This window comes from Bemisia tabaci, chromosome 9 (assembly GCF_918797505.1).
Source record: "Bemisia tabaci chromosome 9, PGI_BMITA_v3".
NCBI lineage: Eukaryota > Metazoa > Arthropoda > Insecta > Hemiptera > Aleyrodidae > Bemisia > Bemisia tabaci.
The window spans coordinates 5,889,361-5,913,506 of record NC_092801.1 but is presented as its reverse complement, the minus strand read 5'-3'; the positions used below and the strand labels follow the sequence as shown (position 1 = coordinate 5,913,506).

Sequence of the window (24,146 nt, the reverse complement as noted above, 5' to 3'; positions counted from 1 at the left end):
CCCATGTCGATAAAATTCCAAAATCGTCCCCCCTCCCGCCCCTTTACTTCCCTCACCCCTTCCCGTTTTTTGGCCCGAGAAATTTCAAATCAAGGACTTGGACTTGGAATGCCTCTCCCCTCACTGTCCCGGATCCCGTGCCCGATTAAATGGGGCCCCTAAAGGATCAAGGATCTAAAGGGTGGCGGGGGCCCAGCCCAGGCCCAAGGATCTACAAAAGGGCCCATGCAGGCCCAAGCATCGAAGGGCCTCCAAGGGCCTTGTGGGCCCATTAGATTCATGGGTCACTCAAAGCCCGAAATATACCTACGAAAAGTGACAAAAAATAGAAAAATTTAGTAATCACTGAGTGGACATTGGAAGGCAGGGGCCCTTCAGCAAAAAAAAAGTTAGGAACAGTCCAAAAGAAGTATGAAAAATCCTGAGCTAACAATAAAAATCAGCGGAAGAAGCCCCATCTCGGTAAGTAAAGGCCCAAAGTTTGAAACCAAAGCTAAGCATCAAAGAGACAGAGAAAAACAAAATTTCGGCGGCCGGAGGCCCAGAGGGCCCCCTAGGCGCTTGGGCCCCCCTGCATAGCAGAGTCTGCGGGGGCGCCCGTTACGCCTTTGCAATCATAATACTCCAATATCAGACCAAAATTGAAAAAAATGTTCATAAATGAGCGTTCTTCCGCAAAAATGTCTAAATGTATGCAAAAACCGAGTCAAATAAGTGCTTACCAACGACAGTTCCTAACAATTGGAATAATAAATCACTCTGGATAATTTTCATTCATAGACTGCCTACCCTTTCGGGCCCTAAGAGCTCCATCCCCTAACCTTAAAATTTCCGACATGTCCATACTCACCCTATATAGGTACTCTACCCTCCCCCTTAAAGAATTCTTAGCTACACCACTGCTCTTTAATCTCTAACAATACACTGAAAAAAAAGTAGCTTGGATCAAGCACGATAATTCTTGAATTTGCCGCCAAGAATTTTTTTTATCTTGCTTTAAGCTGACTTTTTCTTGATTCAAGAAAAATAATGCTTGGATCAAGCAAAAAAGTAGCTTATATTAACCAGCAAAATTCTTGATTTAAGAAGAAATACTTCTTGGCGGCAAATTTAAGATTCTTTTTTTTTTCAGTGTATCATGAGCCACTTTTCCTCCCCTTATGGTCACGTGGGTTGTTTTTCGTGGCATTAGCTGCGAGCTCTTTCTTCCACTCCTCCTCGGTGACGAAGAACTCGTTGTGGTAGACGAGATCCTCGTAAGCCTCCTTGACGGCCACGCAAGGGATCTCAAGATGGACGGATCCATTGGGTTTCCGAGCTGTGATAGTGAAGTAGCCAGCTTCTTGGAGAAGCTGCACAAGGAGCCCCTTGTTGTGGGTCCCTTTGAAGTTCGCGACAGTCATGTGGCCGGCCTGCCGCAGCTGGAATAAGTCCGTTATCGAGATCACCCCTTGCGGTGTCAAATCCGTTCCATTTTCGACAGCCTCGTGAAGGTGCTCGCCCATCATTTCATACCTGCAATTATTCGTCTCGATTATTACTATGCCCAAGTAGCACGAAGAGTTAGTAGTGATCGCGATGCATATCGATTTTATCAGTTGGTAATTGTGACTGTACCGGTGGCATCATTTTGCAAAAAGGAACCAAGAGCATTGCAATGTCGCTAAGATTGTGCAACTTCATCCTATGCAATAAAAGTACTTAAATCATGCAAATGGTTATTTTTGTCTTAAATTTACAGTTTTTAGGGTGTTAAACAAAAACTTTTGTAGATGACCAGGTTTTTCTTCCAAGAAATTTACCGAGATATCTCGGTAAAATTACCAATTCCATAAATGGTAATTTTACCGAGAAAAAACCGGGATCAAGTAGAACCCTGAATTCTTGGTAATTTTATCCTTTTCTTAGTAAATACGCCGAGATGTTTTTTTCAGTGTATGAAAAAATTTTCGTTTTTTTTGTCGTTCTTTTGTCGGAGCGGGCCACCGATTTTGCCAGTGGCTCGTCAGTAGTGCTTACACCGGAAGTGCTCCCTCCTTCAAAGTTAAAAAAAAATGAAACGGGTAAGGTTTGCGAACCTGAAGATTGGTTTGTAGATGCGGAAGAGAGGCGGCGAGGGGATTTTGATCCCTTCCCCCTCCAGATACGCGACAACGGATCCGGTGTTGAAAATCTTGATCTGTGTGTCGCAGATCCTATAGCCACCGAAGTGGTACTTGATCCGATCGAGATCCACTGCAGCCTGGTCCTTGCTCCGACCCAAGCGCCCGATAAGCGCCTCCACCTCGGCCAAGGTGAGCCCGAAATGCTGGCTGATCTGCGGGTCGGCGAAGATGGACTTGTAGAGGAGGTTATCGTCGTGCCCTTGTCGGTGACTCCCCATCCGGAACACCCCCGTCAGCAAAGTCCGAGACACGAACGCCGAATGCTTCGCCGTCTCGCCCAGCGAGAAGTAGATCTCCTCCACCTCCGTCTGTGGCAAGAATGAAGCAATGCATGAGAGACGCGCATGATGAAGAGGAAGAATGGACCAGTAGACAAGGTACGAGTTAAAGGATTCTGATACATGTTTCTTAACCAAAATTTTACGTCGAACACGATTTGCGCGACGAAAATTATTGAAACCAACAATTAACGAAGATATTTTCGTTTTTATTTCACATTGGTTACGGGGAATTTGAACTGCCCGCTCACAAGAAACTCAAAGCTCTACGTGAGTCAAATCGCGCACTTCAACGGTTTCGGCAATCTTCTCTATCGAGCAATGTTCATTCCCCACCATGTGTTGTTCAAACTATAAGCAATTTGCTATAGCTGAGGAAAAGCGTCAAGATTGAGGTTGCCATCACGGCATCACTGCTAATGTATTTGCTCCCTATCTTTGCATCGAGAGTTTGTCTTGATGTAGAGGTGGACTCTCGGGATAGCGTGGGATATCCCCTCCATTTTGGCCTCAACTTAAGAGCTTTTTTTGAGCTTGCTACGTGCTGCCAGCACGAAACGCGCATTGGCGCCTACAAACCTAACAGGGATACTTCACGCATTGCGTAATGCGTGAAGTATCCCTGTTAGGTTTGCAGGCGCCAATGCGCGTGTCGCGCTGGACGACCTCGTCCGCCGCGTCGCGGCTTTTCAAGCAACTATTTTGCAGCAGAAGTGTTGCGTAGCATCATACAAAATTGAGGGCGCTCCAACACATTAAATATGACAGTCATACTTTAAGAGCACCGAGCTTTCCTCGCAAAATAAATCAAGATACTACGGCACAATAAGAGAGAGGTTGTCCAAAAACTCACCAAGACCTACCATCCATATTTAATAACTTTTAGCATAATTTTTGAATTTCACTAGAGAAAAAAGTGCCTTGATTTAGGCAGGAGCATTCTTGAGTATGCCGTCACGAAGATTTTATTTTGAACCAAGAATAAACTTTTGAGCTTGGGAGTTGATTTCAGAGAAAAACAGTCGCACTACCGTGTTTCTCGCGAACTTTTACATAAGGATCAATTGTCAAATCGCAAATCCTTCACACATGCAACGTCTCCATTTTCCGTCCAATTTTTCAAGGAATTTTCTTCGCAATGTGATCTAAAGTATCAGAGAATATTAGGTAGAAATATGCATTATTTGTCTCAAAAATTAATGTCTTAAGAGGAGAAATTCGGCAGCTGTCGGATGTTCACACGGCGTTTTTCCTCAGCATGGCAGAATCCCTGTTCATTTTTGCTGCCCTCGACTAAACGAGCATACCCCAATCTTTCCCATTTTCGCATAGCTCTGTTTAGTAGAAAGGGGAAATCCAAGAACCGCACACTTCTTGAAATGGGCGACCCGGAAGCGCACGAAGACGGGCGGAAACCGCACATATTTTTCTATGTATTTTCTATGTATTTTTATGTTTTTCTATGTATTTCTATTTTGCGTATTAATTCATACGAGACGGAACAAAACCGCACTGTCCGGCAACGGGTAAGTGACAGCGATTAAGAGATCTCCTCTGATAGTGTCTCCCCTATCTTTATAATCTAACTGCAGGCGGCTGCTTTGCAGTGCTAAGGAGGAACACCGTATAAACATTTGAGAGTTGCCAAATTGACTTCGATAAAAAAAATTTTTTTCAGGAAAGTTATGACTATTTTTCCTTTACATTTCAGAATCTTTAGGTGAAATTGCGAACATACTCATTTAAAAAATTGGGAGGAAAATATTCATAAGTTCACCAGAAAATTCACGTTTTATATAAGGAAATTTGACAACGCCTGAATATTCATGGGGCGTTTTTCCTTAGCACGGCGGCGCCGCACAGTGGATCGAGCCAATGAGAGAAGTCGGACATAAAATGTTTGATTAAAACTTCAAATTTTGATGTTTTTGTCGTCACATTTTAGACTTTAAGGGGTGTTTCTGGAAGAAAATTTCACAAGGAAACCAATAAAACCACATTTAGAACCTTAAAATTTTATATAAACGGAGTTTTAAGCGTTTAAAGTTTCCAAACTTTGTCCGACCTCTCCTATTGACTCGACCCACTGTGCGCCGATACCGGCTGATAATAGGAAGCGATGACCCGGCCAGTCACGTCAATTGCATCAGTCCGTGTCTCGTGTGCGGTGCAGCATGGCAGATTTCAAGATCATTGAAACAAATAAAGGGGGGAAGTGCGTAGTGTTTGACAATTTGAATACCGTTGGTTCCGAAAATTGAAGTGCAAAAATGTTGTATGGCGATGTGTAAAGAAAAATTGCTGTGCGACATTAAAAGCGAACGAGCTTATTCACAATATTTTGGAGACAAAGGGTCATCGCGAAAGTCATGACCAAGTGGAAAATAAGGTGATCAATCGTCAGCGACTGTGCGCTGCTTCTGAAAGTAAAGCAACTAAAATTTCCTAAAAAGCATCCGTCAAGAATTAAGTTCAATCGAAAATAACGATTTCGAAAAAAATGACGCGGGTTCATGCCGAAAAGCCATTTACCGTGTACGTCGTAAAACCTACCCCGGTTACCGGGCTTGGACTTTTGTCGCCGAGTCACATTTGCAATACCAATAACGCCGTTATCGTTTCAAAGGCAAAACAATTCTCATTTCTATGCCCCGAAACCCCCTGTATTTTTAGTCGTAGACGTTTTGCAAAACTTTCAGGTCGATAAAACTATTAAAATGAACTTGCCCAATAATAACCGGCCGGCAGTCAAAAGATCAACAGTAGAAGAAAAAACGCGCATTTTTTACTGTTGGAGGCTGCTCACTTTAAAGAGGATTCGCTGCTCAACTATATGAAGATAGTGAGAGAAAAAAATACTAAGAAGTGGCCCGAACTGTATGTAACAAGGTGGAGAAATGGTGCTGGGTCCACACCATTTCGCGGGGAAATCAAAGCCAAGAAGTTCCAAAAATTATAATTAGAGTCAAAAATAATTTTTTCTTAACTCCAATGAGTACCAGTACGAAACTGAGGGGGAGAGTGTTCAGCTCAGACAGTTTGCATTTTGAATTGGAGTTGAATAGGCAGTTAAATTGGAATGCATTTGACTCAAAGTTAATATTCCAATGCAAACTGCCTGAGCTCTCAGTTTTGTACTGGTACTCATTAGAGTCAAGAAAATCTATTTTTGACTCTAATTATATTTTTTGAACTTTTTGGTTTTGATTTACCCGCAAAATGGTGTGGGCCCAGCACCATTTCTCCACCTTGCTACCTGAAGAAAGTTGATCTGCGATGTCAGCCTGTCAGGATTTAAAAGGTAGGATTTAAAAGACGATTACTGTGTGTGTGCGGTTGTTTCCTTTCACCTTTTGCCATTGATGTGTGCATCCCCCATTCCCCCCCCCCCTCCCGGACATATAATTATATTGAACAGTATCATACGAGATTGAAGGCACCCCAACGTATCATGATTGGTGGCATCAAAAGCATGAAGTTCCTTCACAAATTAAATCGAGTGACGACAACAAAAGAAGAACGGTAGTCGGAAAACTTACTGAGACCTAGTAGCCGTGTTCAATAACGGTTCGCATGCTTTTTAAACTTCATTAGAGGAAAAAGTTACTTGATACAAACAGAAGTATGCTCAAGTTTACCGAGAAAATTTCCTTCTGAATAAATGAAGAAAATAATGCTTGTTGAAAGAAGAAAATATGGTTTTATAAAAAGAAAAGTCACTTACATCAAGCAGAAACCCGCTTTCATTCAGCTATCTTATTCTTGATTCAAAATAAAATCTTCTTGCCGGCATACGGCATACTCAAGCATGTTTCTGCCTACATAGAAACACTTTCTTCTCTATTGAAATTCAAAAATCATGCTAAACGTCATTAAAGACGGATGCTAGGACACAGTGAGTTTTTTTTTACCACCGCTCTCTTTTTGTGCCGTAGTGTCTTGATTTACTTTGCGAGGAAAGCTTCGTACTCTTTTAGGATGCCTGTCATTCTTAATATGTTGGAGCGCTTTCAATGTCTTATGAGACTGTGCAATACCTCTGGTGTGAAAAAGTTGCTTCAAACGCCGTGGCACGCTGCGGCTCGGCGGGCGGGCCGAGAGCGCGAAACGGCGCCTTCAAACCTAACAGGGATACTTCACGCATTGCGCAATGCGTGAAGTTTCCTGTTAGGTTTGTAGGCGCCAATGCGCGTTTTGCGCAGGCAGCAGGCCGCTCCGCTGCGTTTGGCTCTAATATTTAAACTTGCGGAGTCAGCATTTTTCAACTCATGATTGTAAAATGTTTGCACACTCTGCATGGATTATTCTCATTTAAATTGATTAAAGAAAAATATGTATTACAGGAAAATGTAGCGTGCGTTTTGTAGACATTAATTTGGTTCCGTGTCAAATTTAATGGTTTCCAAAGCACTAAATTTTTTTATATATATATTGTGTTTTACTGTGCTGCAACGTTGTATATACGCGCAACCAAACGCTCAAAATTGGACGTATTTGACTCTAAAATATCTATGTACAACAGGGGGATAAAACCAAAGATTACGAGCTTCTTGGTTTTTTCCCCTCTTTCATTCCTGTTTACTGTCCCTGATACTAAATCGTAGCCATTAGGATAGTTATTTTGGTTTTTTATAGTGACAATTAGAAAGGAGTCGTACATAATGGCGCATCCTCTAATTGTCGCAGCGATGTTAGCGTTCGTCCCGTCATCGAGGGTCGGCTGGGCGGTGAAGACATCTTCGCAGTTTGACGCGCCTTCAATCCGGCGGAGCTGCAACATGCTCACACCCGTGGTCAAATAGTTGTATGTCACGCCTGCCATAAACGAACTCAAATACCGATGGTTCAACACGAAAAGGAGCTTATTTACCTCGATTGCAACGTTGCAAACCACAATTAATTCTTCAATTTCCATCAATATATTTTAAAAGATACGCAGAGGTTTTCCTTCAAAATTTTAATAATTTTACGAAAGATTTTAATTGAAATCTTGGGAAATTTCGTCGCGACATTATATTTAGTCCTAGTTTCCTTTTTATTGGTTTTTCCCGAAAAATACCATGGTCCTTGATTCTAAATAGTAGCTATTAGGATTTTATTGTTTGTTTGTTACGGTGAAAATTAGCAGGGAGTCATAAATAATGACGCGTCGTCTAAGTGTTGCAGCGATTTTAGCGTTATTCCCGCCAGCGAAGGTCGGCTGGGCGGTGAAGACATCTTCGTAGTTTGACGCGCCTTCAATCCGGCGGAGCTGCAACATGCTCACACCCGTTGTCAAATAGTTGTATGTCACGCCTGCCGTAAACGGACTCAAATATCGATGGTTTCACGCGAAGAGGAGCTTATTTACCTGGATTGCAACGTTGCGAACCACAGGTAATGCTTTAATTTCAATCAATATATTTTAAATGATACGCACAGATTTGCTGAAAAATTTTCAAGCATTTTTCGAACGATTTTAAATGAAATCACGGGAATTTTGGTCGCAACATCATATTTAGTCTTAGTTTCCTTTTTCTTTGTTTTTTCCGAAAAAAACCATGGTCCCTGATTCTAAATCGTAGCTATTAGTATAGTTTTTTGGTTTGTTACGGTGAAAATTAGGAGGGAGTTTTAAATATTGACGTGTCGTCTAAGTGTCGCAGCGATTTCAGCATTTGTCTGTTAGTTGTATGTCACGCCTGCCGTGAACGAACTAAAATATCGATGCTTCCTCGCGAAAAGGAGCTTATTTACCTTGATTGCAACGTTGCAAACCACAATGAACGTTTCAATTTCAATCAATATATTTTAAAAGATACGCACAGATTTTCTTTAAAAATTTACAATAATTTTACGAACGATTTTAATTGAAATCACGGGAAATTTGGTCGCGACAGTATATTTAGTCCTATTTTCCTTTTTTTGTTTTTACCGATTTTTGTTTTTTCAATCAATATTTTTTAAAAGATACGCAAAGTTTTGCTGACAAATCTTCAAGCATTTTTCGAACGATTTTAATTGAAATCACGGGAAATTTGGTGGCGACAATATTTTTAGACCTAGTTTCCTTTTTATTTGTTTCTTCCTAACAAAAAAAAAAAATGGTCCCTGATACTAAATCGTATCTATTAGGATAGTTTTTTTGGTTTGTTACGGTGAAAATTAGAAGGGAGTCGCATAAATAATGACGTGCGTCGAAGTGTCGTAGCGATTTTAGCGTTCGTCCCGCCAGCGAGGGTCTGCTGGGCGGTGAAGACATCTTCGCAGTTTGACGCGCCTTCAATCCGGCGGAGCTGCAACATGCTTACACCCGTGGTCGAATAGTTGTATGTCACGCCTGCCGGAAACAAACTCAATTATCGATGCTTCCACCCGAAAAGAAGCTTATTTACCTTGATTGCAAAGTTGCAAACCACAGTTAATGCTTCAATTTCAATCAATATTTTTAAAATGATACGCAAAGTTTTGCTGACAAATTTTCAAGCATTTTTCGAGCGATTTTAAATAAAATCATGGGAAATTTGGTCACGACATTATATTCAGTCTTAGTTTCCTTTTTATTTGTTTTTTCCGAAAAAAAAAAAAAAACCATGGTCCCTGATTCTAAATCGTAGCTATTCGGATTGTTTTTTTTTTTGTTTGTTAAGGTGAAAATTAGAAGGGAGTCATAAATATTGACCAATGTATCAAAAAACTGATCACAATCAGTAGAAAACTTGCCTTCACTATGAACATTTCAAATTGCAGTATCTCGAAATTAGGATCAGCCATGATTATGATTTTCCACGATTTAAAGTCCACTCGTAGCATAGACTCAACCCCTACAAACCGTTTCTGGATACATTTTTGTATCATTGTTTTTGCTTCAAAGCCACTGTGAAAACTTCCCGCCGAAAAAACGAGTGTACGTAAACTATACTGAGAAAAACATGTCCACGAAAAAAAATCGTTGACGAAATGTCCTATAACCTGAGCAATAGATCTCCGAATCCAAATGCGAGCATGATACCTACATTCATGAACGTCAATAATTTGAGACAGGCGGGAAAACGAAGATTTTTCCTTCGTTTTCGCGTGATACCACATCACATACTCAGTTGTGAGATCGAAAAAATGCGCGCCTGATTATCACATATCGTCACCTTCCGGCCAAGTATCACAGGCGTCATGTGACGTTTAAAAATTTCTGCCTTCATTTGATATTTTTACAGAGAAATTTTTGCCTGAAGCTGTTTGAAAATTTCTCCGAATTTCATCGGCAGCACAAAACAAAATCAGTAAAATTGACGGTGTAGGTCGGCAGTCACATAACTCGTTTACGGTGTCTAAAAATTTCCGCCTCAATGTTATTTTTTTAAAGGAGAACAAATTGACATCATTCCTTGAAGTTTTTTCATAATTTTCCCCTCACAGAGAAAAAAAATCACGGCAGTTTGAAAGAATTACCGGTGAGTAGTTTTCCGTTTAAAAAATAAAGTATGACAGGAAGTCTGCGACGTCGCAAACCGAGTTATGTGATTGCCGACTTACACCGTCGATATGTATGAAGAGACTCTAATTTTTCTAGAGTGGGATAGAGTACCTTTATAGACAGAGTATGGCCATTCGTATCTTTTTACTACAGGAAAACTGTTCCGCTTTTTGATTTGTCAACGAGTTTTTAGGCTTCATGATGCTCTTAGGGCCGTAAATAAACAAACAAGATGGCGGCTCACCGTAACATCGATGAGAAGCTAAATTTGACAAATTTCAACTATGCGGCAGTAAAAATTTAAACGAGCATATCTACGAATAGCACACGAAAAACACATGAAAACATTGTTAAATTGCCTTTCACCTTTATCACAGGATGTAAGATGTGCATAACCTCAATCTTGCTTGCTGATAACGGCCATCTTGTTTGTTTATTTACGGCCCTAAGAGCATCGTGTCAGACTATTCTAGAGTCCCTTTATACTGAGAGTCAAGACAACACCCCTCATGGAGTCACAAACGGGAATAAAGATTACACAAATTGAACGTGTTTCGTAATCTTTGATTATTCTTTGATCGGCTCATTCTTAAATTCCTTTCTCCGTTCCTTCTCTCATTCCGTTTGTTCCTTGTCGAACCCGAAATTCCTCGGTCCATTCCAGATTATAATCTTTGCAATTGGTGAAAATGTAATCTTTATTCCCGTTCGTGACACTGTGAAGGCCTAAAATCCGGTTAACCAATCAGAAATGGATTCGAATTGTCTTGACTCTCAGTATAAAGGGACTCTAGCTGATAACGGTCATCTTGTTTGTTTATTTACGGCCCTAAGAGCATCGTGTCAGCCTATTCGCTCGCGACCAATGAAAAACCGCAACAGAAATGGCCATACTCTGTCTATAAGGGTACTCTAGAGTGGGATACTGACCGGGAGCTGGTATTCCTCGTCCTTGCCGAGCATGGCTGCGACGGCGAGTCGGTCGAAGTTGTCGACGAGGAGGATGCACTTGCGCCGGTGGTGGACGAAGAGGAGCCTGGTGAGAACGTCGATTCCGTCCTTGTAGAAGGCGATCGTCCGATTGGGGTCCCCGAGGTGGGACTCGTAGCTGGCGAACTCCTCCTTGTTGAACGCCGAGAGCCGCTCGCTCTTGGCCAGGTACCCGTGCGCCCGGAACACCCGCTCCACCTCCGCGCGGAACGTCTCGAGGAACGTCGTCGGGGTCGAGCCGACCACCGACTCCAGGTCTAGTGACACGACCGGGGCGCTAAAACCAAGAATTAAACTTTCAATCGCAACGCGCGGTCAACTACGCTATCACGGGAAGAAAAAACACATTGGATCTGGAGTCCACACTCTTAAAAACATCGACAAGAAAAAATACTCTTGATTCAATCAGATTTAAGCTTAAATCAAAAGGAAACCCGCTCAAATTAAGAGGCTTGGTTCTTGATTTAAGCTTAAATCTGATTGAATCAAGGGTATTTTTTCTTGCCGATGTTTTCAAGAGTCTGGACTCTAGATCCAATGTGTTTTCTTTTTCCAGTGTAGCTCTGCCGTTTGAATTCATCATTTAAGAGTAGGTGATATCAAAAGGGCCCAATTTCCCCCTTAACCCATTGACTTACAATGACGGCTCCCAGCCGTCATCGCAGCGCTGGGCCAGCTCTGCAATGCCGGCTCAGAGCCGTCCGCTGATTGTTCGCGTTATTTCAGCAATTTTCCGGTAGATTGCGTTCTCATCAATGTTTATATGAGTAGTGTGGCCACCCTATGACTTATTGTGTACGGTAATTTCTTGTTTTGTTGCGGTATTTTCATATTACTGTGCGTTTGCACATGAAATAACCTCAAAATTTTCTGATTTTCGCTGATCTTGCGATTTTTGCGATTTTGACAGCTATAAACCACATAAAAAAATCATTGTGTTCAAAGTTTTCACCATTTTTCTCAAACGTCGTATTGTGAATGCTTATTTTGTCAATTTTCATCCTTTGAGAAATAATTTCTGGATTATTTTGAAGTGTTCAAAGTTGCTGATTTTCGCCAAATTAAATCGTAATTCCTGGCCCGGCAGGGTCAAATTAAATCATAAGTCAATGGGTTAATGCCTATGCAATATACATCGCAAAGTTTTGTCCTCAAAAAAATCAAATACTTCAAAGGTATAATGGTCTAGAACGCGTTTTGATCCACTATTTAAAAGGAGTGATATCAAAACGACCCAACTTCCCTTAAATTCTGGCATAAAGGGGATACGCTGAAAAAAAGATCCCCTTCATGCCAGAAATCAAAAATGAATCAGTGAGAACGGAAACACACCAACTCGGTAACTCAAAAATGCTCCATTTTCATTGAAGATATCTAGAGACCAGACTCTTAAAAACATCGACAAGAAAAAATACTCTTGATTCAATCAGATTTAAGCTTAAATCAAGAACCAAGCCTCTTAATTTGAGCGGATTTCCTTTTGATTTAAGCTTAAATCTGATTGAATCAAGAGTTCTTTCTCTTGTCAATGTTTTCAAGAGTCTGGACTCTAGATCAAATGTGTTTTTTTCCCCCTAGTGATTAGCCCTTTTTTCGGAAATAGTTTACGAGCCCTAATTTTGCCACACAGCAATTGGTCGCTTGGCTCCGAAAGTCGATTACTTCCTTAGTAGCGGTGGCTTTGGAGAAAATTTGTAAAAAACCGGTGAATTTTAAGAGAACTTAAAATTTACTCCAAAACCACTTAAAAATTCCATAGAAACACTCCTGAAATATTCGTATCAGGAAACCCTCTTTTGGTATTTTTTACGTAAAATTGAAGAAACATTTTAAGTAAATTTTTTAACGTAAATTTTAAGTAAAGTTTAGGTATTTTTTTTTATAAACTTCCTGCGGGCAAAAACAAGGAAAACAAGTGGTGAACAGAAAAGTATAAAAGGAAAACTGGGGCGCTAAAACTAGGAGTAAAACTTTCAATGAGCCCGTTTATAAAAACAAAACTGAAAAAAGAGTTCGGTAGAACCGGGGTAGTGAGCACGGAAAAAATGAAATTGCTGATTTAAAAATTCAATTGCTAAAAAAAGTGACTGCAATGTATCAGTGTAGATTTTACAACACAAAAATGCTTCTTTAACCACCCCCATGGTTAAATTCGTTTTATTGATCTTTACGTAAAAAAGTTAAACGAAAATATTACTTTATTTTAAATACATATATATTTTTACAACGTGGCAAATATATTTAAAACCTTTTCCAACCGATGGCATTGATATTGATCTCAAGGAGCCGTGTTCTTGTTGTGAAAACTATAGAAAAAGGAATGAAAGAGGGAAAAAACCAGGAATCACGCAATCTTTGGTCTTGGCCCATTTGAACATCAATATTTTAGAGTCAAATACGCGTCTAATTTTGAGCGTTCGCTTGCGCGTATACAACGCTGCAGCATAGTAAAAACACAATATATATTTAAAAAAATTGAAGTGCTTTGGGAATCATTAAATTTGACACGACACCTGCTAAATATTTTCAAAACATACATTGGGTTTCTCCTTTAATACATATTTTTCCCCCATCAATTTTGATGAGAATAATCCATGCAGAGTGTGCAAACATTTCAAAATCATGAGTTAAAAATAGCTGACTCTGCGAGTTTAAATATTTGAGCCAAACACAGAAGACTCTGCCAGCACGAAACGCGCATTGGTGCCTACAAACCTAACAGGGATACTTCACGCATTGCGTTATACGTGAAGTATCCCTGTTAGGTTTGTAGGCACCAATGCGCGTGTCGCGCTGGACGACCTCGTCCGCCGCGTCGCGGCTTTTCAAGCAACTATTTTGCAGCAGAAGTGTTGCGCAGCATCATACAAAATTGAGGGCGCCCCAACACATTAAATATGACAGTCATACTTTAAGAGCACCGAGCTTTCCTCGCAAAATAAATCAAGATACTACGGCACAAAAAGAGGGAGGTTGTCCAAAAACTCACCAAAACCTACTATTCATATTTAATAACTTTTAGCATAATTTTTGATTGCAAATGTACACTTTATAACACAAACATGCTACTTTAACCATCCCCGTGGTTAAATTAGCTTCCAATTGTGGTTAAAGTAGCATTTTTTTTTTATTATTATTATTAAAATCTACGTTGAAGCGTTGAAGTCACTTTTTCAAGCGATTGAATTGTTAAATCAGCAATTTAATTTCTTCCGTGATGGCATGGAATAAGGTTTCGTTCGGTACATACAACTGAATTATTCGGTTCGCTGAACTGAACTATACTGCCTTGCGAAGGAAGAACGCCGTATGAGCCTTCAGGTGTTGCCAAATTTACTGTGATAAAACTCGAATTCCCTAGTGAATTTATGAATGTTTCTCGTCCAGGTTTTCAGATAATTTTTTTCGCAATTTTACACCAATTTACTGAGAATTTCAAGGAAAATTGCTCACAACTTTCCTCAAGAATAAGTATTTTACCGGAGGAATTTTGACAACTCTCGAATGTTCATACGGCGTTTTTCCTTAGCACGGCCCTAGCGTAAATATTACCTTGCGGTGAGCTAACCATCACCTTGCGGCAAGGTATCGGCCTATCCATCCTATCCGAGCCCTCGCCAAGCCAGTTCAAGGAACTCGACGACCGGGATTAAAACCGTATGACAACACTGTAGACCCAAATCCAGACGCAGGGCTTGAAAAAGGCGACATTGCATCGGGAAATACCCCGTGTTGGGTACGATTTTCGTCTCCAGCGTTGCCATGCATAATTATTCCCAGTCGTTAAGTTCCACGAACTGACCCGGCGAGGGCTCGGATAGGGCTCGGTGAGGGTGGATAGGCCGATACCTTGCCGCAAGGTGATGGTTAGCTCACCGCAAGGTAATATTTACGCTAGGGGGCAGCATTAGAAGTTCATATAGTTCGGTAAACGGCAACGTTTGAAGGCTCATATGGCCTTCTTCCTCAGCACGGCAGAATAGGATTCATCGCAAAATGGACTGCATTTTGAAATTTGGAACAATAAATTCTGGCTCATCTTAAAAAACACTTATGTGCACAGGGAAACTAATGGCACATACGTTGTTTTTAAACCGGGCAAGAATTTATAGTTCCAAATTGCAAAATGCAATGTAGTTGCGTCCTTTTGTCACGTGACAAAAACGAATAAACACTTGGTGTGAAGAAACACGCGGTGTGAATCGCACCGCGAGTGAAGGACGAGAGCCAATGGGGAGCCTTGATTTCGATCCATCGACGTCGATATATCGAAATCAAGGCTCTCCATTGGCTTTCGTCCCTGACTCGCGGCGATTAATCGCCGTGTGTATCTAGGCCTTCATAATCGATTCTTTAATATAGGTTTAAATTACATAACAATCGCAATTCACGCCACGCCCCTGATGGGGAGAGTACGGATATCTTGGTAATTTTGGAGGTTAGGTCATGTAGCTTTTAGGGCCCAAAAGGGCAGTCAACCTATGAACTCAAATCATCCATAATATATTATTACAATTGTTACAACCCGCAGTTTCTAAAGCACGCATTTGACTTACTTTTTGCATACATTTACGTATTTTTGCGGGCATTCATGAACATTTTTGGCCATTTTGATTTGATATTAGAATCTGAAGATTTGCAGTGGCATTTCGTCACCTTCCTCCGGCCAAAGTATTGCAAGCGTCGTGCAACGTTTAAAAATATCCGCCGCCATTTTATTTTTTTAAAGAGAAATTGTTGGTTGAATCTGTTCGAAAATTTCACGGACTTTCAACGGCAGCACAGAGAAAATTCAGAAAAATTTTCGGACAGATTCGCTGAACCATTTTTGAGCAAAAAAATAAAATGGCGACGGAAATTTTGAAACGTCGCATGACGGTTGCGGCACTTCGGCCGAAAGGTGACGATTTATCTAGTGTTTTTCTTGTCGAGCGGTTGGCTGCCCTTTTCTGCACTAAGAGCTACATTTCTCGACATGCCCGTTCCCTTCCTACAGAGAGGTACACAAGAATTATGTGGTCACCTGGATAGATAATCACTGCAGATGGAGGGATGTTTCTTGCAGATGGCGAGCTTGCCGAAGAAGGTTCCTTTTTCCGCCATGTTGAAGGTGAGGTTGGCACCCATGGCGTCGACGGGGATCTGGAAGAAGTGCTTGAGCATTTGGAGGTTGGTAGACTTGCCGAAGTTGGGTGGCGCCACTAAGACGAGCTGCTTGCGGGTGTCCAGGAAGTATTTGATGAACTCCGTTTTATCGACGAACGACTCACGGCCGGCCACCTCCCGAAAGGGCCACCACCCGTCTTCTCTCTCATCTTGGTAAATCTTCTGCCGAACAGAGGTTTCAGGTCGTTACAGGGTGGCTTGAAACGTAAGAAAGAAATGAAAGATTGGAAATTTCGGTGAAATATTTCATGAAATCTCACGAGGCCGTGAAATATTTCATATTTTTCAGGGACCAGAGTATGCAACCCGCACTCAAATACTCAAAAATAGAGGAAAGTCGCAGTTTTTAAAAATTGCGAAACATGAAAAGGAACCGGTATTTTTCAACATCGTACATAAATTTCTGAAATATCATGAAATAATCCACGTGAAATTTCAAGATTTAATTTTTCATGAAATTTTTCCCACACTGGGTCGTTAGCCCTCCGTTACAGATGGAGACAATAATTATGTCATAGTAAACTGCCGAGCTAAGGAAGGAAGCTGTATGAACATTCAATAGCTACCAAATTCGCTCTGATAAAACATGTTTTTTTTCTCGTGATTAATCCAAATTTTTCCTTGAAATTTCCTGGTATTTTAGATTAAATTGTGGACAAAATGGTATGAAAAATTTAAAGAAAAATCTTGACAACTTCTCCCATGAACTCGTAGTACGCCAGAGGAAATTTAGCACAACATCTCAAGGTTTATACAGCGGTTTTTCTTGGCACGGTAGTATAGAAAGGTGCCTTCGTGGGGTTATTATATGGGGGACATGTCGATATATGGAGTTACCGCGATAGCGTCTGTGGTATGAAAATATGACAACATTAATCTCGGCGCTTCGCTCAACTATTGCACTTGGTCACTTTGTTTTCTCGCATTAGTATTTTTGGCACTTGAGTCTTTTTTAGAGTAACTGATTCAAATCGGTGATTATATTGACCTACGGACACTACAATGAGCTGATTGTGGCGCCTTGAAGCAACTATTCGTGTTCCACGGATACGCGTGTTGCATGTTCAAAATTGAAGGCGCTTCCGCTTTTCTCACCTCTACAGAAATGAATGAGAGTTGGCGTTAGTTGTAGCTCCTGAATAACTGAGTACCTATGTAGAGAAACTCTTACCAAATCAGTCTCTTAGGTCTCAATACACGATCAAATTCCAAAACAATTCCAACCAAAGTAGACCATTTGATGACTGCTGGTCGCCATGCAACGGTCTTCTTAATAAAAGCCCGAATCAGACGATCAAAGTAGAGTTCAAAGAGGCTCATCGATGCCTTTCCTGGCCCTCTCATTGGCCAGCGGTTTAAGTCGGAGCAATCGATGAGTCTCTTTGAAGCCTCTACTTTGATCGTGTGATACGGGCTCAAAATGGTGTGCCACCTTTCATCACTTCTTGCGGCACAGAGCATTTCGGACAGGTTTTCATTTCAAAATGAAGCGAAGTAACGATTTTAGGACTGATTACTTAATAACACACACTTCGATAGTAATTGGTTCGAGATTTGATCGTGAATCGAGACCTTTCCGTTACCAAAAAAGTGCTGCTCTCTAATTGGTCAACGGATTTTAGGCTCTCGTGGATTTTCTGATTCCCAACTTTTTAAATAATTTTTGCACAAAATTTGATAGGAATTTTTGCAGAGACATATCCTTTTTTTGTTAGTTTCATTCATTTTTCCCCGGTGAAACGAATTTTTATTGATACGGTTATTTCACTCGGATACCAGATTTGTAAAAAAAAGAAAACTGCAAATTTTCAGTAGAAACTCCTAAAAGTAATTCAGAAAAAATAAATTGTAAACTTTGTATATGTAACCTGTACATTTTTGTGAGTTTTCATGGTTTTTACTTTGATACTTAAAAGTTTCAGTATGAATTCTCGCAAAATGTTCGTCAGAAATCGATGAGTAGGGGACAACCGCCGATTAATATTAGCGTACGGATAGTAGCTAAAATTATTAACGATCGGCCCATGGGCGTAGTTTCCAGAGTTTAGAACCGGAAATTTTGCCTACCGGGCGTCAAGTATCTACATATTCCTATTTGATATATACATGTTACCTGTCCTAGAAAATTGCATCAATGTCGTATTTCAAAATTCCTCATACACATAGGCTACTTGAATGTCCATTTATCCGTTAAATTGACGACATTTTGCAACACGGTATTACTATTTTCTGGCAAAGTTAAGAAACAATATACGTGTCATCAGTTTTCCTATGCAGGTAAGTAATTTTATGGATGAGCCAGAAATAGTGGTTCTTAACTGCAAATTTTAGACAAAATATTGAGGAGTTTGCAAACGTGGGTAAATAGCAGTTTCAAAGTATGTCAACAAGTATCGAAGGTTAGCTTACCGCCAAGGGTCGTAAACTATCAAGTTCTGGTTTTGAGGTGGGAAATGGACAAGCATATTCATCAGGCGGTGCTATAAATGCAGATGTCTGTAAGAAAAAAGAAAACGTATTTAAAATTGAAAATAAATATGAATGGATGGATATAAAATAAACTGTGCGACATGGATGGATATAAAATAAACTATGCGACATCTCATGGAGAGAAGGGCCATAGGACACAAATGCACATTTTTTTAGGAGAGGCGCATTATATAAGCTATATGGGTTTAAAAAACGAATTATATCAGCGGTATAGGTGTAAAAAACGGAATAATAAAATTAAGTCTAAAAGATATGATTTAATTTACTGCAGATTTATATGCACATTACATAGGTACAAAGAATGATGCGGAATGGCGTTAAGGAGTCTACTCATGCTTGAATGTGTCTGATTTTATTAAGATTTAATTTGATATCAGTTCCATGTTGCGCTGGTAAAAAATATAATTCGAATCAGTATTATAAAATATGAAATTCCCTTAATTATGAAAAATAAATATATTTATTACAATGTTGGTTTGTTTCGAATATTCAAACTTCAAGCATTAGTTTCAACCTCATGATGGTTGGAATCCCTTTGAATTGCATGAGGGTAACAGAGGCTAGCATTCCGCTCAACAGTATAATGACTTAAACTATACTTAGTTCACAACTATGACACATAATTTAAATGCTTGTTGCTTGCTCTATCCTTAAAGCTCTGACACATTGTTCCTTCCTCGTGATTTTAGCATTTGGACGTATTTCTGTCAAACGGAACTAAGTGCATTATGACGTGAGCCCTGTTATGCAGGTATTCTTATGGGCCTCAGGACTAATGTCTTAATGCACATAGTTCCGTTTGATAGAAATACGTCCGTTTAAGGGTGAGACTTAAACAAGGTTTTTATTTTTTTGATAAAAAGGTAAACTAATTTGGCAGCTTAATGATGATTTACAATCGAAAACACAGGAAAAAGCGGAAACAAGGCTAAAATACAAAGGCAGGACGTTTCGGTACCTTACGGCACCATTATCAACTGCTAAAATAGAATTAAAAATGAAAAATAAATTAAAATAAAACCAGCAAACGACGTTACATGGTGAAATTGGTATTGAAATCAATACCAATAGAAGATTACCAAGATATGTGAAAATAAATTGAAGGCCCATTGAAAAATGTGATGTTGTCTCTTGAGATTCACTTACTTGAAGGACAAAGCCGATGTAAAACAGGAACTGTAGCATTTTTCACAAAGAAAAATAAATCAATATCAAGGTTGTTGTCCGAAACAGAGTAAACTTTTAGAAATAGAATGAGCCAGTTCAAAGCACAGAGAGCAATACAAACACAACGCGAGCTATGATAAGACTACAAATCGACGGTGTAAGTCGGAAATCACATAATTCGGTTTGCGACGTCGCAGACTTCCTGTCAAAATTTATTTTTTAAACGGAGAACTACTCAACGGCAATTCTTTGAAACTGCCGTGATTTTCCCTCTCTGTGCGAAGAAAATTCTGCAAAATCGTCAAAGAATGATGTCAATTTATTCTCCTTCAAAAAATAACATACAGGCGGAGCTTTTCAGACACCGAAAACGAGATATGTGATTGGGGACTTACGCCGTCGAAATATTATGCAAGGGCATTTTACAAAGGCAGTCCCACAATGGCCCGGACTGGTGCTGTAACGCAAAAACTGATGAACGGATTGAGCTGATCTTGGGCTGGACCACTAGACAAGGTACGAATTTCAGCATTCTGATAAATGTTTCTTAAACAAAATTTCACGTAGAAGACGATACGCACGACGAAAATTACTGAAATTAACTCCATACGAAGATATTCAATGATTCTTGATGCGTGAATTAAAACCACCCGCTCATGAAAACTCAATGCTCTACGTGATTCACATCGCGCGCTAAACGTTTATCATGACAGTCTCTGCGATATAAAAATGTGGCAACCTCAATTTTGACGCTTTGGCTCAACTGTTGCAAATTGCTTATAGTTTGAACAACACACGGTGGAAAATGAACATTACTCGATTGAGAAGCTCGCTGAAACAGTTGTAGTGCGCGATTTGACTCACGTAGAGCTTTGAGTTTCTTGTGAGCGGGCAGTTCAAATTCCTTGTAACCAATGTGAAATAAAAACGTTAATATCTTCGTAAGGAGTTGGTTTCAGTCATTTTCGTTGCGCGAATCGTATTTTGCGTAAAATTTTGGTTAAGAAACATGTATCAGAATCCTTTAATTCGTACCTTGTCTAGTGGTCCATTGAAGCAATTACGCTAAAGATTACTTGATTTGAATGAAAATTGACCGAGTTACGATACTTTAAAAACACGTTGTAAGAAAATACCCAACCGTTTTTTCTATTTGTTCCTTTTCGTTTTACTCATCAAACTTTTCTGATGATCTCTCCCCATCGAACACAACTTGGCAACAAATGCTGATTGCCTTTTTTGATTCAGAGGGCATGGTTTATCAGCCTTTTGTAAAACCGATAAAACCACGGTGGACAGCGATTATTATTACAATGTTATGATGGATTTTCGCACACACGTCTCGCGAAAACGTCCGCAATTGAAAGCAACCTGGATCAGTGGCGTGGCGTGTTTTGCGATATATCGATTGATCTGCCATTTAAACCTATGGAAAAGGATCGATAAACAGGGTGTTCGCAGCGAACACCTTAATAATCGATTCTTTACCATACCTACAAATGAGGAAATATCGATAATCGATCATTCACGCCACGCCACTGACCTGGATGCTGCGCGTCCTCACACCTCGAATGCCGCCAGCAATTTTAATTTTAAAGAATGAAATTGAGACCCCCAGGCACCCACCACCCAAGTAGCACTGATCGAGAAAAATTGCGATTTTATCGGTTGATTATCGCGATTATATATAGGTGGCAATTCATCGCGAATTATCAAATAAAAAATTGCGATTTATTGCGATTAAATTGCTAAACATCGCAATTTTTCGTTCGATAAAATCGTGATCAATTTTTGTCGATGAAATCTAGATTAAATCACCATACCTATATCGCAATTTTTGTTTCGATAATATCGCGATATAGTGCCGGGCGATGAAATCGCGATTTTATCGCAACAAAATCGAGGATAATCGCTCAGATGTTGATGGTCCTGGCGATTTTATCGCTAATAAAATCGCACTAAATAGCGATTTTCCCGTTGAGAAATGCTACTTGGGACAGTCCTGATCCCGCTCATTGCGACTTTTGGTTGCTCTCGCAATTGAAGCAAAAAATTGAATCAAAGGACGCAATCAAGAACGAAGTCCAAGCACTCTTCAAACACATCCCCAAGGAAGATTTCCAGAAGACGATCTTGACAAATGGAAGGAGCGGATGAAAAAATGTATTCAATTTTAAGGCAAATACTTGAGAAACAAAGAGAAGTACTTATTGAAAATAATTTTTTTATTTAAAAAAAACGGTCGGATAGAAGAAAGAATAGGAGTGAATTTTAAACCGTTACAGTTATAAATAAGCCTTGGAGTGAACTTGGCCAAAATGCGGCGAGCAACTATTAATACTCCCAAGTAGCTTCCTTTGCCTATCGAGATATTGAAGGCGCACTGGTTGGAACGAGTTAGAAACAAAGTTATTGAAGTATTGAAGCGCAACAGCTATTAATTGATTGAAAAAACATGGCCAAAATGCTGCGAGCAACTATTGCTGTTCCCAAAATCATTACGTTGCCTACCGAGATATTGAAGGCGAACTGGTTTTTACGCAAATCGATCCAAATTTCACGCGGTATTAATATCGAAACATTGGGAAACAAACTTTAATGATTAATTGAGGGGCTTGGAGAATAAGGCGCTTAAGTGCAGATTTGGCCATTTCGAGATACATGTGTTTGAAGTTTGGACATTACATGGGCCCTCATGGCGAAAAGAAAGTTCAAACTGACTTTTTGATGCTTAAATATTAGAATTTGGGAGCGAGTTTTTCATTCAATATGCATTGAGAAATTTGTAAACTTTCTTCCTCGAAACACAGAACTTTTGAAATTGAACTTATATTCTCGATATTCGAGCAATACAATATCGTCTACTATCTTCAATTACATCTCGTCCATTGGACCAGATTCAATTTTCGAGCGCAAAAATTGATATATTTGCTCGGACGATTTTTTATTTTGGCAATTTTCATCGGCCAAATCAACCATGGGCTAATTTTAATATTAGACCAAAAAGAGTGAACTAATCGTTCAGTGACCATCGATTCCAGGCGATGTAGCCTGCCGTTCCGAGGAAAAACGCCGTATGAACATTCGAGAGTTGCCAAATTTCCTTCAATAAAATGTTTATTTGTGAAGAAAACGATGGATATTTTTCCTCGGAATTTTCAGAAAATGATGGTGAAATTGCGAACAAAAGTATTTGAAAAATTGGAGAAAAAACGTTTACAAATTTTCCCGAAAATTGATGATTTATGAAACGAAATTTGTCAACGCCCGAAGGCTCATACGGCGTTCTTCCTTAGCACGGCAGTAACATACTTTGACTTTTTTTTTATTGTTTCACATAAGTACTAATAATCAGAGCCCTAAAGGAGATGTTGCATGTGTGAGGAATTTGCGATTTGACTATTGATTCTTATGTAAAAGAGCCATGCACAAAGTGGCCCATTTTTGGGCCCTCGAAATTGGGGTCGGAGTGAGGTTTTTTTTCATCCTTAGGGTGACCCTTTACACATACTAAAATTTCAGATTGAGTATACGCACCGTTTCCGAGTTATGGGGGGGCAAAGTCCCCGATTTTCACCCATTTTTGCAGGTGTTTTAATGTCGAACTCCGGCTGTTACGAGGTACCAGATCTAGATATTGAAGCGCGGTTTGCGGTGATTTGTTAAGCTATTCTTGTAGTATTTTTCCACATCTTTCACAAAGCCCCAAATGGTTTTTCGGGGAGGGGGGGGGGACTTCATTCATACTATCACGACCGTTAGCGCATCTTACTGACTTTACTTTGATCTCTTCTCTCCACGCCGCGGTCATGATGGTATTTTCTGTTGGAGATTTTTCTTCTTCTTTACATTTTCCCAATTTTAATGTCCTCCCCCCCCTTTTCCCCTTTTTACCCCCTCCCCCGCAATCCAAACACTTCATCTCAAGTGCTTCTTCCTGTAAGGCAGATATGACGATGTTTTCTGTGAATAATTTTTTCTTATTCATATTTTTCACGTTTCTCTTTCCACTTCTATGTTTGATTTATTCTGTCCTAGGTACATTCTCTTCCGCTTTCTTCCAATTTGTAAGCACTAAAACTTACTTTTTCAACAGCAATTGACGCCTCACCAAAAATGTTTTAGGTAGATGAAAAATAAATAGTAAATAGATTAGATTTATTTACAGCATTCATAATACCGATCGCAAATGAATGGTGTGTGAGCCTCAGTAGAAGTATTTCAGTACCTAAACATAAGTAAAAAATTATTTGCCAGAAACATCGTCATTTCTGCTGCGGAGGGAGCAAAATACTTCAAGTAAAGTGGAGCGGGCCAGGGGGGGGGATAATACAGGGGTAAGGGGGGCCCTTACCCTGTAAGGGAGAAGTAAGTTGGGTCAAAGTTTATCAATCGTAAAGAAAGAAAAATAATCCCCCACATCTGACCCCGTCATAT

At 39.9% G+C, this 24,146-nt stretch overlaps 1 protein-coding gene across 3 annotated transcripts; it reads right to left on the bottom strand.

The window, feature by feature from the left end:
• Window positions 1–52: 52 nt before the first annotated feature.
• Window positions 53–19,856, bottom strand: LOC140225412 (uncharacterized). 3 transcript variants are annotated; one of them, XM_072304262.1, is made up of 6 exons: window positions 19,689–19,856; window positions 18,462–18,548; window positions 15,910–16,211; window positions 10,827–11,163; window positions 2,079–2,473; window positions 53–1,515 (listed from the first exon to the last, which is right to left on the bottom strand). In XM_072304262.1, the coding sequence occupies exons 1-6, from the start codon at window positions 19,725–19,727 to the stop codon at window positions 1,137–1,139; spliced, it is 1,539 nt and encodes a 512-aa protein (XP_072160363.1). In that variant the 5' UTR covers window positions 19,728–19,856; the 3' UTR covers window positions 53–1,136. The 3 variants fall into 3 exon arrangements, with proteins under 3 accessions (XP_072160363.1, XP_072160362.1, XP_072160364.1); XM_072304261.1 differs by having other exon boundaries at window positions 15,910–16,214; window positions 19,689–19,855; XM_072304263.1 differs by lacking the exon at window positions 19,689–19,856 and having other exon boundaries at window positions 15,910–16,249; window positions 18,462–18,541.
• Window positions 19,857–24,146: the final 4,290 nt, after the last annotated feature.